Source organism: Eretmochelys imbricata, chromosome 25 (assembly GCF_965152235.1).
Source record: "Eretmochelys imbricata isolate rEreImb1 chromosome 25, rEreImb1.hap1, whole genome shotgun sequence".
Lineage (NCBI taxonomy): Eukaryota > Metazoa > Chordata > Testudines > Cheloniidae > Eretmochelys > Eretmochelys imbricata.
The window spans coordinates 13,357,852-13,376,790 of record NC_135596.1 but is presented as its reverse complement, the minus strand read 5'-3'; the positions used below and the strand labels follow the sequence as shown (position 1 = coordinate 13,376,790).

The 18,939-nt window shown below is 40.1% G+C and overlaps 1 protein-coding gene and 2 non-coding genes across 11 annotated transcripts in view; 1 reads left to right on the top strand and 2 right to left on the bottom strand.

Moving 5' to 3' along the window:
• Nucleotides 1-75: 75 nt before the first annotated feature.
• TRNAN-GUU (transfer RNA asparagine (anticodon GUU)) lies at nt 76-149 on the bottom strand. The gene has a single exon. It is a non-coding gene; the product is annotated as a tRNA-Asn (tRNA).
• Nucleotides 150-1,486: 1,337 nt separating this feature from the next.
• TRNAF-GAA (transfer RNA phenylalanine (anticodon GAA)) lies at nt 1,487-1,559 on the top strand. Its single transcript has one exon. It is a non-coding gene; the product is annotated as a tRNA-Phe (tRNA).
• Nucleotides 1,560-3,435: 1,876 nt separating this feature from the next.
• PWWP3A (PWWP domain containing 3A, DNA repair factor) overlaps nt 3,436-18,939 on the bottom strand; it is a 29,978-nt gene continuing 14,474 nt past the window's right edge. For 6 of the 9 annotated variants that reach the window (XM_077805434.1, XM_077805432.1, XM_077805431.1 and 3 more), the window contains 7 exons: nt 18,423-18,502; nt 17,033-17,093; nt 14,479-14,554; nt 13,359-13,409; nt 10,799-11,226; nt 9,452-9,540; nt 3,436-6,363 (listed from right to left, as the gene is read on the bottom strand). In XM_077805434.1, the coding sequence (XP_077661560.1) occupies nt 6,276-6,363; nt 9,452-9,540; nt 10,799-11,226; nt 13,359-13,409; nt 14,479-14,554; nt 17,033-17,093; nt 18,423-18,502 (873 nt within the window). In that variant the 3' untranslated portion in view covers nt 3,436-6,275. Of the gene's footprint in view, nt 6,364-7,849; nt 7,932-8,681; nt 8,754-9,451; nt 9,541-10,798; nt 11,227-13,358; nt 13,410-14,478; nt 14,555-17,032; nt 17,094-18,422; nt 18,503-18,939 lie in introns of all 9 variants that reach the window. The other 3 variants (XR_013344548.1, XR_013344549.1, XM_077805437.1) reach the window with 3 other exon arrangements.

Genomic DNA, 18,939 nt, shown 5'->3' with positions numbered 1-18,939 from the left:
TCCCCACTCGCAACCTGGGCCGCTCCCTCGCATCCCCCCACACCCAGCCTATCGGGGGGGTAAAAAGCAGGTCCGCGTCCCTGGGTGGGCTCGAACCACCAACCTTTCGGTTAACAGCCGAACGCGCTAACCGATTGCGCCACAGAGACCCGGCTGGCGGGACCGTGCCCGCAGCCCGCCACGCGCCACCTGGCGCTGTGCCGGCCCCAGGGCGGACTTTGTGCAGAACAAGGCGGCGGAAACGATCCCCGGGCGAGCGAGGACGGGAGGGGCTGGAAAAGGGACTGGGTGGCCTGATTCCCTCCCGATTCAGAGCCGCTGTGTTTGCACGGCTACAGCTAATACTCCGCGGGAAAGGAGAAGAAACTTAGTTGTTTTTTACATGTGCGGCGTTGGACGTTCCGATCAGCCGTGCAAAGCAATTCGGGGCTACTTCCAGGGAGGGTGGTGCCCTCAGGGGGCCTGGCCACGTGGCCCCTCCTAGTCCTTCCCCTTTGGGGTGAGCCTGATGGGGCCAGGGCCTCGTGCATCCCCTGGGCTTTAGTTTTGCGGGACGTTTGGACGCCTCCCAGAAGTGTGCGGGGGGGGGGTGTTTTGTGAAGCCAGGCTGAGATTCTCCTGCAAAGGGAGGAGATGGTCTTGCGACATTGTGAAATCCGCGGGGGGCACCTTCCCAGGAAGGGGGCCTTTGTGCTTGCGGGCGGGCACATCCCCAACACGGGCTGACTTTCGAGACAACTCGCAGACAACTCGCATGGGTGCAGCCAGCCCCAGGACGCTGTCTTAGGTGAGAGGGCCCATTGCAGCGGCTCCAGGTCCTCTTCTTGCAGCAGCATGAGTGTCGGCAACCTCCTCTACCAGGGGGCAGGGCCAGTGGCCAGAACCCCAAGCTAGAATTTGATCTGATTTAAAACAAAAAACAAAAAAAAAAAACCCTCTGAGGGATTTGTGTTCACCCCCTCATAGTCCTGTGCTTTGCTCACCCGAGGAAGCCCGGATGACTGTCTCTCTTGCATCTTGAAAAGGGGTACTTGCGGCACCTCTTGCATCTGAGCAACCAGCATTTGCAAAGGAGTAAGGGCAGAAATATGGCCTACTTTCTGGGGACATATTTCATATAGATAGCCACATTTTAGACCCCCCTCCACGCACATCCGCTGCAATCTGCCTCTCTTCTCACCCACTTAATGAATCAGTAACAATATCAACCGTGCCGGAGTCATTCTAGAGGGGCAAAGGCGTATCCGCCCTGCATGTTTTCCCTGGACTGGCTTGGCCAGCGTCTTCCTCGGTTGTGTACAGCACTGCACACTGATGGCTGTCAAATCAAAGAAGGGAGGAAGTGGACCTCTGTATACCTTGGCAATGGGCTAACCAAAGCACTCGATCAATACATGAACAAACACACTTTAAAGCCCCTTTAATAAAGCCTTAAACATCAATCTTCAATTTCAGGGTAAAGAGGAGAGAAACAGGCTTTTAACCAGCCGAAATAGCTCAGTTGGGAGAGCGTTAGACTGAAGATCTAAAGGTCCCTGGTTCGATCCCGGGTTTCGGCAGATGTTTTCCTTTGTCAGAGGAGGTTAGTTTTGGCAGTTTCCATGTCGCCAGCATCAGCATTAGGTTCCTGGCTTGTTTCAAAGCCCCGCTGGCTTGCGGGGTATTCGCTTACAGCAAATGCAGCCCCCACTGAGCCATCACGTCACCTGCTAAACCCCAATATGTAAGTGGGAGCTAAGAGCCACTGTTGCAAATCTCCCTTTGAACTCCTACCTCTGCAACTAAGCAACTGGCTCAGGTACAGTCCACAGTACATTTTATTTTTTTAACTAGAGAACCAGACATGTGGAAGGATTTTACAAAAAATCTCCATACTCTCAAAACCTGTAACAATTAAGTACCTCCCTTTCCCCAGTCTAAATCCCTTAGACCCCCCTCCCTAGAAGGCAGAAGCCCCTAGTCCCACAATTCTGCCACAGGGCAGAAGCCCAGTCCTGTAGGCAGGAATGGGGGGAGTGGGGGGGTGCCCTCCAGGTGCCACACATTAACTGTAAACAAGCCACACCTGCCATAGACACTTATTTTAGATTAAGAGGGGCATATATTGATTGAGTGGACAGATTCCTGAACAGCATGACCACAGTGGGATTTATACAGGTTTGCATACTTTAGATAAAACAGTGCAATATCCATTCAGATGAGGTTCTTGCAAGGATCAGCATTTTCTCTGCGAAATGTGTCTGATGGATGTAGCAGTAAGATGCTATTCTTCAAAAGTGATATGCAACAGTACAATATTTGGAGCTGCAGCTGGATAAGCAATAGTGCCTCTTCGTTTATTCTCATGCCCTGCAAAATTCTTCCTTCTATTTACAGAGAGTTAAAATTTCATTACCCAAAAGAACAGCTTAACAACTACAAAACATGGAGTCTACACACACAAAATTTAACAGAACTTTCCTCCCTAGGATTTTGTCCATACACTGTTTAAATATGAAGGAATACACCATAGATGCATATCAATGAACTAGTTTAAGGAAGGGGAAAAGTATTTAGGGTGAGGACTTGTTTACATAGGGATATTTATCAACCTAGCTACCCTGATTATAACTCCCCACCTAGACACAGTTCCAGAATAAGTGTCTCTTTTTCTGGTTTAATTTATGTTGCTTTGGAAGTGACAAGCTAAATCCCAAAGAGGGACTCGTTCAGAAGAGCATTCACATTAGAAGTTACAATTAGGCCAGTAAGTGTCTCCATGTAGCTTAGCCCTAAAGTACTGAACAAGATTCCATAAGCAGGGTTTCAAAAACGATTAAACTGTGTTGGGACAAAACCCGCATCTGAGTTATTTGAAGGCCTGTTCTTATTACAGTTCTAAAGGGTAAATTGCCTTCAACATATACACTAAAGTTATCAAAATGTTATTAAAAATAATACTGTCGGGAGATCTCATAAGGTTCAATTTAGACAAACGCATCACAAATACTTTTGGATGCTTACCCAAAACCCTCCATGGATGAGAAATAAACACAGGCAGATACAAGTTAAACATTTTTAAAAAAATCACTTCACTCACAGAATATTGGAAGTGCTATTTTTAAATTGTACTGTACACCCAGCGGTGAGCTGGAGCCAGTTTGCACCGGTTCACGCGAACCGGTTGTTAAAGGGGTGGGCAAACTGTGGCCCCTGGGCCACATGAGGGACCATCCTTTCCGTCCTGCCTGAGCTCTCAGCCGGGGAAGCTCCCCTGAGAATTTTTACTCACCCAGCGGCACTCTGGGCCTTCGGTGGTGGGTCCTTCACTCGCTCTGGGCCTTTGGTGGCAGGCTCTTCAGTGCCACCGAAGACCCAGAGCGATTGAAGGAACCGGTTCTTCAGCTTCTAGCAGCTCATCACTGTGTACACCCCTATGAAGAACAAGCTACTGACTGAAATTCTTTTTGGTTACTCTGCTTTATTAAAAATTACAATACAGGTCACGGCTTTCTTATATTCACCCAGATGTTATCTTACAAGATAAACAAAATATTTCAACATACATACTGTATCAAATGTCATTTAATGGTATTTGACATACCCATAGTTGGAAGAAAACAACCAAACAAACTTTCAGACAATACAAAAAACTTCCAGCTGCGTTTTGTAACGGAGAGCAATGGGTTACATCTGCTGTATCTGAAGCAGCTAAATTTAAATGAAGCAGAAATAATAAACCTTGGAGAGTTCATGCCTCGTTAGGTACCAGTTTTAGTTGGTATTTAAGAAACTGAAGTCACACTACCATGAAAAGGTAAATACTGCACATAATGGAAAGTAAATATTATTGCATTAGGCAATATCAATCTGAATGTACTGTTACATTAAATACAATATCTTATCATGGGAATTCACAAAGATGGTCTACAGATTTATCTGTACTTTACAGAAATGGTCTGTGCACTTTCTAGAAAGTATTTATCATCTCAATTTAGTTTACAGATCCAGTTAAGCCTTTGGATACATATGTGCAGCACCCACTGAAGTCAATGACAGCCAAATGTGGATTTGAGTGCAGAATTTGGCCTCAACATACCCATAAAAATAACAGTTTAAAAAAAAAAAAAAAAAAAAGCTATCCAGCCTTTGGTTTCTTGACGATAATGTTTAAATTTTGTTTTTAATATTTTCAAGGCTAAGTTGTGATAGGCACATATTAAAAATGTAAGAAACTTCAACATGATGTACTACTTTAGGACAATCCATTCTTGGTTAACAAAGTGCAATTAGATTAAATATTACTCCTAGTTTGTATTTAATAAAAGTCTTATGTTAGGATGCGATTAGAAGAGGAAAGGGGAAAAAATGAACATGGAAAAGAGTGTGATACATATAAAGCATCAGAATTTTTGAGCTTCCTTCTCCTCAGACTGTAATTCAAGAACATGAGATATTAGAATTTCAGCTACTGTGGCATTGTTTGGAAGTCCCATAAACATTATGGCAACATTGATGAAAAGTGCATGTGTGGTTATGGTTTATTTCAGGAGGGGAAATGGGTACCACATTGTGATTTAAACCATTCCCTCCCTCCCCCCTGACTTTAAGAGAGCTACGTCTGTTGTGGCCCATTATCTCTGGGAACAGTGGCTGCAGTAGTTTTTTTGTTTGTTTTTTAAATCTCTCTTCTGAACATGAAGCTTGCACATTTTAAAGAGATAGCACCTAGCCTCAGAAATCTCCATCTATAATTAATGTCTGCCAAAGCAGCTTTCAAGACCTTTGCAGAGTTGAAGGTACATTTATATAACTGGCTTATAATTAAAGGTTTTATACCTTGACAAAAAGTGTATATAAATTGCATTATCCCTTTTTCAAAAAGTTTTTGTGAAAAGTAATATGAAAGAACATTTTAGTACAATATCCTTACATCCATTTGTTACATTCATGTTCTTAATAGAAGGTCACTAAACCATAGAAAGGAGGATGGACTGTCAAGATACAGAGCACTTAGTGTCATTTGAAGAACTATTCAGATGAGTACAATATATATATACACGCACAATATCAATATGCCATTTTACATTCCATTTTCTCACAAGGAATTAGATTTGAAAAAAAAATTAAGCTACAGCATTTAATTCCATATAAATCAAACTACACACCTCAGTTCAGACTGTATACCACACCCCGATCAGAGATTCACACTACAAATAGAATATAAATAGCTAACCTTTTTGATTGGCTCTTCCCAAATTAAGAAGTATTTTGTCAATGAATCCTGATGTCAGCCAGCTTCACTGTAGGCCAGCCAACAGTAATTTGTTTGCAACACACTAATGAATTTATGATACCATGATGTGAGCTGCTTCTAATGCTGGCACAGGCCCAGAAGCATGCAGATTTTATTTTTGAATAGGTTAGACAAAAAATACCAAATGTGCCCCTAGAAACTGTGGTTTCATTAACCTACAATATGCTAAACATGACACTCATTGAATTTATTGCTTCATCTTTCTAAATGAGGTGAAGCTGGTCGTATTATAAAATAATTCTAGTGTGTTGGAATGCCTTCTCTTACACTAAAGTTCAAAGTTGCCCTCTTAACAGAAAGAGAGCTTCTGTGTCTTGGGTTCCATTCATGGGTGGTATTTTTATTTCCCCATAGGTATATAAATTAAAGTAGAGCAAGGACAATCCACCTCTGATAATTTTAGAATAGGAAACCCAGTATATTTAGCAGTAATGAAGCTACCAAAGAACACTTGGCTATATAAAATCCTGTAACTCTACATTTCTATCATCACAGGTTCCTCTGATGGCAGACCTTTGTTTCCAAGATATTCCGAAAGGCTAATCCACCCAAAATTAAATACAAACTACATGATTATGTCAAAAGCCTCACAAAGCATTTGCCATTTATCCTCTTAGATTGTTACTAAATGTACATTTCAAGTAAGGTAGGGTGACGTCAAGCTAACTGACTAGCAATACATCCATAAAAATGTATATTGCATCTTTGTAAAATTCATTTTATAGGGAGTTCAGCATTAGATCACTCAGAGGAAAGCAATGAGCAGTTCCATAGAATAAAGAACAAACTTACAATAAGACATAGAAGTACAACTGCATCTGAAAGAACACAGCACTCTGAAGACTCAGCATATTCACTAAAGAATATTTACATGTTGATAAAAAAGTAAAAATATTTCATTTTATACAAAAAAATTGCTTTCTTCTCCATGATATACATTCAGTGCCAGTGCAGACTTTAAAGCTCCCTACTGCTGTTTCTATACGCTGTCTTCAGGGGCTAGGTCAGTCTTCAGCAGCTCCAGTTTCTTTTTTTCTAGAATTTCTTTGTCAAATATTTCTCTTTCCCTGAAAGAAAAATCCAAACATTGCACTGAACTCCTACATTTAAAAAATAAACTTACTTTCTTCTTTAAAACAAAAACAAAAAACCCCAACACACACTATTGTCAGTAGGAATATTTCCAACATTTAATCATTTCAGCAGTTGGATAATGAAAGAAGTTATAATTGTAAAGCTAAGTGGGCAAAATACATTTTTAAAATGTAAGCATTTCGGAATATGAATCTGTTATTTATTTTTGAACACCCACAATCTTGGGTCTTCATTTTGTCTAGAAGTTTGCATTTTCACCATAACAAAAACATCTAAACTAGTTTTTAAAATCAAAAACTGAATACAGTAGAACCTCAGAGTTACAAACACCGCGGGAATGGAGATTGTTTGTAACTCTGAAACGTTCATAGCTCTGAACAAAATGTTATGGTTGCTCTTTCAAAATGTTTACAAATGAACATTGACTTAATACAGCTTTGAAACTTTACTGTGCAGAAGAACAATGCTGCTTTTAACCACCTTAATTTAAATGAAACAAGCACAGAAACAGTTTCCTTACCTTGTCAATTTTTATTTTTTTTTTTTTTTTAATTTTCCCCTTTATTTTTCTAGTAGTTTACATTTAACAGTATCTGCTTTCCACGCCCCCTCCCCATCTCTGCTGCTGCCTGATTGCGTACTTCCGGTTCCAAATGAGGTGTGTGGTTGACTGGTCAGCTCATAAGTCTGAGGTCCTACTGTACATGCACTAAGAGAAACTAACGGAGTCTCCATTTCCTCTTCATCTTCAAATTATTCCTTTGTATATGTCACAACTGTGCTATATAAACAATGACTAGTATTATGCAAAAAGAAAAGGAGGACTTGTGGCACCTTAGAGACTAACCAATTTATTTGAGCATAAGCTTTCGTGAGCTACAGCTCACTTCATCAGATGCATACTGTGGAAACTGCAGAAGACATTATATACACAGAGACCATGAAACAATACTTCCTCCCACCCCACTCTCCTGCTGGTAATAGTTCATCCAAAGTGACCACTCTCCCTACAATGTGCATGATAATCAAGGTGGGCCATTTCCAGCACAAATCCAGGTTTTCTCATGCTGCCCCCCCCAAACACACAAACTCCCCACTCTCCTGCTGGTAATAGCTCATCCAAACTGACCACTCTCCTTACAATGTGTATGATAATCAAGGTGATAATCATAAATCCAAGTTTAACCAGAATGTCGGGGGTGGGGGTGGGGGGGGAGATAGGCTACCTTGAATAATGACTTAGCCTTGAATAATGACTGGTTTATGAATTTTATAATGTTATAATTATAATTATGATGTTATAATACTCACCAACAACCACATACCACACAACAGAACCACTAACCCAGGAACCTATCCTTGCAACAAAGCCCGTTGCCAACTGTGCCCACATATCTATTCAGGGGACACTATCACAGGGCCTAATAACATCAGCCACACTATCAGAGGCTCGTTCACCTGCACATCCACCAACGTGATATATGCCATCATGTGCCAGCAATGCCCCTCTGCCATGTACATTGGTCAAACTGGACAGTCTCTACGTAAAAGAATAAATGGACACAAATCAGATGTCAAGAATTATAACATTCATAAACCAGTCGGAGAACACTTCAATCTCTCTGGTCACGCAATCACAGACATGAAGGTCGCTATCTTACAACAAAAAAAACTTCAAATCCAGACTCCAGCGAGAAACTGCTGAATTGGAATTCACTTGCAAATTGGATACTATTAATTTAGGCTTAAATAGAGACTGGGAGTGGCTAAGTCATTATGCAAGGTAGCCTATTTCCCCTTGTTTTTTCCTACCCCGCCCCTAGACGTTCTGGTTAAACTTGGATTTATGCTGGAAATGGCCCACCTTGATTATCATACACATTGTAAGGAGAGTGGTCACTTTAGATAAGCTATTACCAGCAGGAGAGTGGGGTGGGAGGAGGTATTGTTTCATGGTCTCTGTGTGTATAATGTCTTCTGCAGTTTCCACAGTATGCATCCAATGAAGTGAGCTGTAGCTCACGAAAGCTTATGCTCAAATAAATTGGTTAGTCTCTAAGGTGCCACAAGTACTCCTTTTCTTTTTGCGAATACAGACTAACATGGCTGTTACTCTGAAACCTAGTATTATGCAGTAATCTTCTATGCACCAATTTAATTGAGTTTAGTTACTGTTGCTCAATATTTTACAATGGCTTCCATATCAGCCCCAAGGTAACCCTCAGATTAGGATTTTAGTAGTCTGATTTCTTCCTTTGTGTGTGACCCATTACAAGAGTAATATACTTGCCAGCATTTAGACTTCACAGCATGTATGTTTCAAATTCCTATCTTCTTTTAAAAGCTTAGGCCAGATTCTCTCCTGCAACAATATATTTCTCATGTACTGAGTGTAAGCATGCACCATAGAGCCTGTTATGGCTACCTATTACTTAAGCGGTCATAAACTCAACTGAAATTAGAGCAGCCTATGGGCTGGGGAGACTCCATTCTATCCCCTCTCCATGCCACCCCAAACTCACTTCCTCCCCTGATATGCCCCCTTATGCCAGGAGGAGGCTGGCAAAGGCACACTCCACCAGCATTATGCGAGTTAAGAATTCCCCTCTACCAACAGAATTCACAACTGGGCAGCTGCAGCCACATTACACCCTCTGAGTGCCACTCATGCAGCACAAAGGGGACTGAACTGGAGCAGAGACTCTAGCCTTTCTTTTTTTTTTTTTTTTTTTTAAAGTAAGATGAAAAGCCAAATGCTAAGTTTTTTTAAGGAGTTACAATTTCTGACAAGTTTCCATGTTGGAATAGTCAACTCTTGCTTTAAATATGAATATACAGTAATATTGTTGCAAAAGCTGAGGGACGGCTGGAAAAGCCCACTTTTGTGACGATTTTACTGATTGAGAAAACGAGGTAAAACCTAATGAGTCTTATTTCCTTATGAACTGGAAGTTGGGGCTCTATGCTGATTTTTGTATGCAAAGATGGGTGAGAATCAGGCTAATTTCTGGGCAAAAAGTCTGACAAGTAAAATTCTGGTGATTACAATAACTACCATACCTTTTGCTGACAGATGGTCCCTTTATGTACTTTTCCTCTGCTTTCTTGTAGTCTATATCATCCACAGCAGAAATTGCATAAATGATTGCCTGTAAGCACAGAGTTTATTGATACTAGTGAAAAATTAAAGTTTAAATTATATGCACAATAATCTGAAAACAGCAACTGAAATGGTCTCAGCAGATTAACAAAATTCTGGAAAAAGGTTTTACCTAATTTTGTAAAGTTCGCTCATCGTGCTTTTAGAGAAAGAAAGAGTGTGTATTTAAAGATATGAAATTCAGGAACAACTTTTCCTGTAACCCACTTGGAAGGATCTTTTTGCAACCACAAGAGCTGGAAGTTTAAATTTTGTTTTAAAAGAAATTTTAGTTTCTATAGAAGTTGGAAAAGATCCTTACAAGGATTTTTCATTTCTTTTTATAAGCTACATGACAGAAGTATTTAGAGTTTAGGAAAAGTTGTTTGTGTAATTTTCTAAAAATGCACAGATTGGAATAATAAAAGCATTTCAGAAAGGCAAATTATAATTAGCATACTGTGAGAAGCAGCCATCTTCCCTAAAAGTAACATTGTGACACCAGAAATACATGAGCCTAGAGAGATATTGTATAGTGCTCTTATTCTACATTAAGGCAATTTTTGACAAACCATTACTGTTTGATATTTAAACTGGTGCTTACATAAGAATAAGTCAAGCTGGACAACTGTTTATAAATTGAGACAGCTGCCGTTATGCTGGTGTGCATACTCACTTTTCAACAAGATAACACCAGCAGGAGGCGCATAATGCTAATTTGGAACTTTATTTTCAAAGAGTATTTAAAAACTTATACATGTTTGCTTTCAGATTGCTGTGCTGAACCAAATGGACTCTTTTGACTTCCCAAGGCTGAGCCACATACACATGGTTTAACAATAAATACATAAATATAATAAATAATAATAATAAATAATAAACGGTCCAGCTTTTAATCTTAAAAAGAAAAGGAGTACTTGTGGCACCTTAGAGACTAACCAATTTATCTGAGCATAAGCTTTCATGGGCGACAGCTCACTTCATCGGATGCATTCAGTGATGAAAGCTTATGCTCAAATAAATTGGTTAGTTTCTAAGGTGCCACAAGTACTCCTTTTCTTTTTGCGAATACAGACTAACACAGCTGCTACTCTGAAACCTTTTAATCTTAGTTGCCTAAATCCAGAGTTAGGCACTTAATCTGAAGAACCCAAGATTAAAAACTGGGCCCATGAATTTTAACTTGTCTTGCTCAAATGTCACTCAATAACTGGAGAACATTCAGCAAGTCTCTGAACCAAGGTCAAACAGTAAAGATGTTCACTTACTTCAGGCAAAAGGACATCCAAAATAAATTTTATTCTATCACCATTTTTTACATCCAGCTTCCTGGTATCTATTTCATGACAGACTTCTTGCAAATAATTCACCACGAGGTCCAACTGCTCTTCATCCTCAAGGTAGGTCTCACAGGTCATATACTGACTTGAATTCAGAAATTCTCTCAGCCACCTGGACTGCTTTTTGCTTTTCAAAATAGCCAAAAGATGCTCCTCTGCCCCCTTTGTCTTCACTATGAAGTCAACTATCTTTAAATTGGCTTTGTCTCTGGCGGCCCTCATTCTATCAGGAAGAACTTTCTTGGAGGGTTTGATAGGTGTAGTTTCTGACAAAGAGTCTTCAAGGTCTTCCTCTGCTACGATTGGGAAGGTCATTTGTATTTTACCGTGATTAACTTCTTTTCTAACTGGATAGCCTGAAAGAAAGGCCAGCCTTAAAGTAAGTGCATCCAAATACATTGCAGATAAGAAAAATAAAATGTTTTTGATTCAGAAAGAGAAACCTTTACTATGCCAGAAAAGAAACTAAAGAATTGAAATTTGGATAGAAGTGGTTTTGAAATGTATTTGTTCTCAGAACATAGGAGTTCCCATGCTGAAGTGGGCCACTGGTTGCTCTAATGTGGCATCAGGTCTTCATTGGCAGCCAATGTCTGATTGACAAAGAATGAAGGCACCCCATAATGCACATTACTATTTGTGCAATTCTGGATGACAGTGAGATTGGGCCGAGTGAAGTAAAAAAAAAAAAAAAAAAAAAAAATCAAACAGGAAAAATTCCTGCCTAGCGCTTATACCCATCAGTTTATTCCTTGAGGAGTGACAACAGAGGTCTTCTCTAACTATGAAGTATCTTGTGTATTAAATTCATGATCATTTGCTGGTGTATAGTACTGAACATACTCAGTGAGATACAGATAAGGAGTCTTTGCCTCAAAATGCATTCTGTCCAAAAGACAGACAGCTGATCAGAGGCACTGCAAGAACCCTGAAGGAATTAACTTACATTTTATCTCCATCCTGGTCACTACAGTAGTAGATTTGACCAACTCACCAAATACCTTGTAATACGGCATGTTTAGGACGGAGTCTGTTCAAGTGAGGACAGGATTACCAAGGGATAGAGGTGGAAGAAAAATGCAGCCAGGTTGTTAGCTATATGTAATTTTACAGAGTCTATTAAAAACAGGCTAAATTATGCCAGTCATTACATCTGGTCTAAAACGAGCCATGCCCAGGAAAATAAACCAGTGCACAGAAGACGTGGCATTTTGCTGGAAAGCAGCACAGTCGTCAGGACAGCCGCAGCAGCTGAGGAGGAAAGAAGAACGATTGGCGCCATGCCAGTGGCAGAAATGAAGAGTGTCCAGGAAACGAGAAGAGAACTTATCACCCAGAACTGTAGGCAGGCCTAGGAACAGAAACCTCTCCTAAAAGAGACCAACAGCCATCTTTGGCATGAGTCAGGCAGCACCTCCACCTTAATCTGTATATCAAATAACACGACGCTTACACCCCTCATTGTCATCTGCAGGCTTAGTGCATCCCTCTTTTCCATATCATGCTATAGTCCGCGTTTGGGACTGTTTGCAGGAAAAGATCAGTTTTGACAAGTTTCAAAAAACAGATTGTTTTGCGGTCAAAATGATTTTTTGTTTTGAAATTTAAGTTAATTTATAGGAAAAATAAAGGTCAAAATCAAAATGTTTTGATTTCCCTTCTGATTTTATTCCCCCACCCCCAATTTTCAGTTTTCCAAAACGTTTAAGATTTATGTTTTGTCCCAATTCAAGATGGGAAAGTTTTCAAAATCTTAAAAATTCTTAAGGGACAGGAAAACTGTTTCCTGCCCAATTTGACATCGAATGCCTCCCCTCCCCCCGAATGCTTCTCTTGATCCCACTTTCTAACATCCCAACTCAATGCTTTGAAGTCTTGATGCTTTCTCTGTATCCTGAATAGTTGGAGTGCTGGGCCCTGCTTAAGCCTGATCCTCACTTCCTTATTTTGGCAGCAGAACGGGACCAACCCTCAGCTCACCCATTTTTTATACCTGTTCTCCCTTCCAGCTCACTGTGAAGACACAAGCACTATCTATAAACACATGGTGCTGGTACCTTGCCAACCATTCACACTGTGTCAAATAAGGGAAAGCTCCCCAGGTCTTAGCAAGTGTCTTGAGGAAAAAAAAACAGAACAGTAGTATGGATTTCACCCTGCCCCATCTCTTTCTCTGGGGGCTGCACTGATGGGAGGAGATGAAGGCAAGTAGGTATTTCTGATCTGACAATATGAAACAACTGTCATTCGTTTGCATGAGCACAGAAAAACATGTGCTATAAAAACTAAGATATTTTCATTGCCAAAATTTTTAGGCAAGTTAACAGCAAAATTTTTAGGCATCCCTGAAGTATGTTGTCAGAAACACTCAGTTACGGAGTTGGAAATCCTAACTGCAAGCATTTGGTAGACTAATATGTAGGAAGCTATCTACACTGGCTGACATGGACAGGAGGAAAAAACTCAGCCTCACCATGGAAATACTTACTGATGTCATCAGCACAGTATTCCAAGAAGGATCCTGTAAAAGAACGACAACCTGAAAAACAAACAAACAAACAAACAAAAAAACCTTTTATCAACCCAATTAGAATCTCTGAAAACAAAAAAGTTTGAGATTTTCTACGCAAAGACTGCACCTGAAGAAACTTTACAGCTTTTAGGCAAATATCCTAAATTTAAGGTGCTATAATCAAGACACGATTCAACCATTAAAATACCTTAGTGCAACAGGCATGCAGAGTGAAAATTTTAAAACAGAGAAGCCACTTAAAGATGTCCTGCACAGATAAAGTGCCAATATTTATCAGGTGAACATTTCCAAGCTATGAAGGGTATTCAGCACATTATGTAAACACCACATTGCCCATAATTCAGCACCTTTCAACTGAGCATTTCAAAGCCTAAATATTGACCTGTTTGAAGGTGTGGCCCAAGGATCTAATGCCAGAACCGACAGCCAGGAACACCTGAGTTCCAATCCCAATTTGTAGGGCAACTCTTTCGGCCATGAGCACGTCACTTGCCTCAGCTTCTTCCTCATCCATCAGATGGGAAAACCTACTTTTTAAAGAGGTGTTCTGAAGATCTGTCAGTCTCTAATGGACTGTGTAAATATTGATTATTTTTTCAGCTTCCATAGCATCCAGCCCACAGCAGGTGGCCCCGTGAAGCCCACAATGCACGGTGCTATAAAATTAGAGCAACCACAGAACCCCTTGCACAGCTAACTCATAACTGCGGTGCGGGAGCAGAACAGGAATATGTTTTTTGTCTTTGAACATTTTCTCTTGCAGACTTTATATAATATATAAACTAGAAAACCAGGTGTATACGTTTCTTCTGAGGATTCAAAGCACATTGAAAATATTGATTAATGAAGACTCAGCATCCAATGAGGTATAATTATCACAAAGGTGGGAAAACCGAGGCACAAAAAGGAAGAGTTAACTTCAGCCTGCAATAAATCCCAGGTCTCAAGTCTTCTACTCTACCACAATGTCCTGTAAGTATAAAGGCCTCAGCTACACTGGATCTAAAGAAAGACAATATTGTGATAGATATATACTAGAATGGACATGGTTGACAGCCTTGACCCATTTGCTTACCTACTCTAATTCTGTAGTCAGCAATCAATTCAATGCACCACTCAATTTCCTGGCTGTAGTCCTCTTTGGCCTTGTCCTACAATAAAAAAAGTTAACAGGTTGGATTTAAACTGAATAATTTTCTCTCTCTCGACCAATCAAAAAATAATGCAGGGATGTTTTGTCAGTGTTTTTCTGCAACAGAGTAATGTGTCCATTTGCCATCATAAAATGAATAAGTCTTGCTTATGAAATTGCTTGTTTCTATTTCCAAGGGGAGAAATGGTTCCCAAGTTTTTGGACTGCATTATAGAGGAATCTGAAGATTTCTTAAGGCTTGCAGAAGTGCAAGCTAACTTTGGCTGAGTTTTGATCTCTGCCATCCTGCAATTAACACAGAAGTAATTAGATTTTTAAATGAGTAGGGTTCCACACATTACTCAGATTTGAACACCTGCCCCATTTAGGGTTAGGATTACTGTTGGAAGCTGGTGAACATTCAAAACAAGTCATCTTCTGGGAGTCCAGTCACACTGGGAAGTTGGCTGTAGAATGCATTCTGTTTGACAGCCCAGACAGAATGGTTTTAGGAGCCTGAGCACTCTTCCCCCTCACAAAGAGCAAGTTTCAGAGTAACAGCCGTGTTAGTCTGTATTCGCAAAAAGAAAAGGAGTACTTGTGGCACCTTAGAGACTAACCAATTTATTTGAGCATAAGCTTTCGTGAGCTACAGCTCGCTTCATCAGATGCGTACTGTGGAAAAGTATGCATCCGATGAAGTGAGCTGTAGCTCACGAAGGCTTATGCTCAAATAAATTGGTTAGTCTCTAAGGTGCCACAAGTACTCCTTTTCTTTTTACAAAGAGCAAGGTTTACTTTATACACTCCAAACCAGCCAACTACATTAACTGACTGACAGAAAATAGCATCCACATCTCCCTGTTTCGCAGAATGTATACAACACCCACAATTCGGTCCATTGGTTGGTCTCCAGCCTTGTAAACATACATTCCTTTCCCACTTGCTTGTAGCTGCAGGTTTCCCTCTGCCAGAGCTCACAGGTGAGCTGGGATATCTATTCTAGGTCAAAGGGCATTTGAAGCTCATCTTACTCAGCATCAGCTGGGAGAGAGCATGGCTTGCAGTTCCAGTGCAGAGGGATTAATTTTGTCTATTACATAGTGTAACAGCCATTTGATCCATATGGCTGTGAGCTTTATCAGTAAATATAATCCAATAATTTTATCCCTTTAAAATGGTTAAAATACATTTCAGAAATCTGTAAGCTTTCAATGTAGACTAAAAAGAGTACATGCTATTATGAACCCATTTCAAGGATATAGAAAACCATACTGAAATCAATGCACTTTGTATACTAGTACACAATCCACAAATACACACATGCTAGAAGACACTAAGAAAAACATTTATAGTGAATATAATAAAAGAAAAGGGTATGCATCCGATGAAGTGAGCTGTAGCTCACGAAAGCTCGTGCTCAAATAAATTGGTTAGTCTCTAAGGTGCCACAAGTACTCCTTTTCTTTTTGCGAATACAGACTAACACGGCTGTTACTCTGAAACCAGTGAATATAATGTAGCTCATCTTACATGTTAGACATTTATGAGAGAACTCAGTCCTCACTGAATAAATACAAAATATTAAGTACTTTTAAAATACTAAAAACCTGAAGACAATCCAAATACAAATTTTTTGAGAAAGTAATTTGGAGAGTCTTTTGGATTATTTGCCTATGGATTCTTTCTGGTCTTGGCAATGCTTTTGGCACTTGTCTTTTTAAGGTTTGATTTGAATTTTGAAAACCTAAAACTAATTTCAATAAAAATGCAAATGCTCAGGAACAGAAGCAATGCACTGTGCCGCTGTAACAAGCTGGAACTTCAGGTCTGTCTCACAAGTATGCTCTAGTTGGGCAAAAATTTATGTACCTACTAACGGAGCATTTATGACTTACCAAACTACCACCCATTTAGACAGATTCAAGCAGAAACTCCTTTAGGCCTGGTCTATGCTAGGAAACTAACCAGTTGTAAACAATATCTCTAAGCAGTACTGAAGTGAGTTTAACTCCCAGTGTAGAAAGGACAACACTGTTTTCAGCACTGTTACAGAAATTGTGAAGCTTTCTGTAATGCGTGCTGAATGTGGTTTTGTCCTAAGACAACAGTTAAAGAAAGCCAGTTGCTGACCGCTGTTAGCTATGGATTACCTTACAAGTACAGGCACTTAGAGAGCTGTGAGCTTGGAAGCAGTAAGTCAAACAAAAACCAGTTCTAGAGACTGTCCGAGGTATCCACCCTCCAATGCACCCTCCATTTTGAAAGATGTATCATCCCTTGAATACCTACATTCAATTACTTTGTTCAAGATTACATTCCAGCTGGAAAAGGTTATATGAACAATAGATTTGAAAAAAAGGCAAGATATATTTGCATGAAATTGTATTATGGAATAAAGAACCAATTAAGGCCAATAAGTAGGGATTCTGTTTTAAGGTAATGATATCATATACTGAAGAAAAACGTGAAGTCTGCTTCTTATTACTGTACTTACTATTAGCTTCTGCTTTTCTTTACAGTCAAAGTGCTTTAGATTTCTGAGACCTATAGAGAAACTTCATGGGGAAAAAAAAAAAAGAGGAACACAGTTAGTGCATACAGACAAGCTTAGATTCTCACTCCACATCCCTCCGAATTCTACATCTTTCTGCAGGTTAGGTTCCATAACTAGTTTAAGAATAGAATTTGTACTAGTTTTAATTCTTATGAGCTACCAGTTCATATTCAAGGAACTGTTTGATACTAAACTGGGTAAGGCACAAGACAACAGAACAACGGATTCAGGAGTGACATTGATGAGCTTTGAGGGAAACTATGTCCAGTGGTCTTCGGCTACAGAGATAAAGATGGCCACATGAAGACTGAAGTGCAAGTTTAAAGTTGCTTTGCAGACTTAAGCTAACCCATAAGGACAGTGTTACGAATTATACCTGATAGGACATGCACACAACTGCTGCGAATTAGACCTGGTAGGACACACACACAAATGCTACAAATTACACCTGGTAGGTCACACACAGTTGAATCTAGGCTGAGGCACATAAACAAAGTCCACAACTGCAGAGTTCCCAAAAAACACCAAGTTTATTATGCTTGAGCATGGTGCCCCCCTGCTAGCCAGGTGGGGACCCTGAATACAGATTATACATAGGTTATATACCTCTTAGCAAAGCATGTTGCCCTTGTGCATCAGAAACCTTAGCCAATAAACAAACCCTTTTCTTATCTACCACCTATCCCTGCTTGGTGCATTCCTCGTGCTAAACTAGTATGTTAATTACACAGCATGGTCCTAAAGCGATGCATCAGTAACTTTTATTATCAGGATGGGAGGCCTCACATCAAAGGCCAGGAGACAGGGAGTTAGAGACAGACAAAGAACAGATACCGGGAGTCAAGGCAGGCTGGAGACAAGGAGGAGGATTTTCACAGGAATGCAGTATCAAAGAAACACTCCTCCTGGTGCATGATGTACTTGCTTTTAGACAATGGTGGGCCCCAAACCAAATTGGAGTCACATGTGCTAACTTTTCCTTAACAGGCACCTCCACCTTTACAAAATCGCACATGTTGAGTGTATGTATGATCTGCAACACACTGAACAAAAGTTTGATAAAACGCATGCACATTTTAAGGGGTGGGATGAGGAAGACCTCTCGAGGTTGCTGGCGGTTGTAACAGGATTCCGTGGTGGACATGCCATTAACAGCTAAGAGCTACTTTATGCCAACTCAAAACCAGAACAACTGGCTGCGCTGTGCTGTGCTTCGGTACTAGCAGAAGGAATTCTGTTCGCATTGCCTCGGCTACCCTGGTTGTTAAGGCTCTTACCACAATTCTAACAAATGTTAAGTGAAGTTCGGAAGCTAATCAACAAACTATACCCCTTCGCCGTCTTGCCATTCATGCCCGCTTCTATCAGCCGCACATTTGCTTTTTTATATTTCCGTGTCACTCTTTTTATCTGTTGAAAATATAAAGACAAGTTAACATCCTAGAAACCTGACTGCTTATAAAGCAAATCACATTATTTCCACCTGCATTTTCATATGTTGCTCCACGTACCGTTACAGAAAACGGACATTGAGAGTCAAGTTTAATCAAACAGGCAAACAAATAAAGCGAATAAAATTGGTACACTAAGAACAGCATGCGTGCACATGGCTGTATTAGTGGCTTGATGATGCAATTTATTTTACTTTATTTGAATTTATTCCCTTATTGCCGCACACTGGAAAAAAGCGAAGTAGCATGATCAAAACAAATTTACAGATTAAAGACAAGAATATCTGATAATGTAGAGTTAATTCATCTTTGGATTCTACCTGTGAACACTGTATTATGATGTACATTAATCATTCTTCCCTATCCAGGACAGAGTAATGCGTGTTCACAGCCACA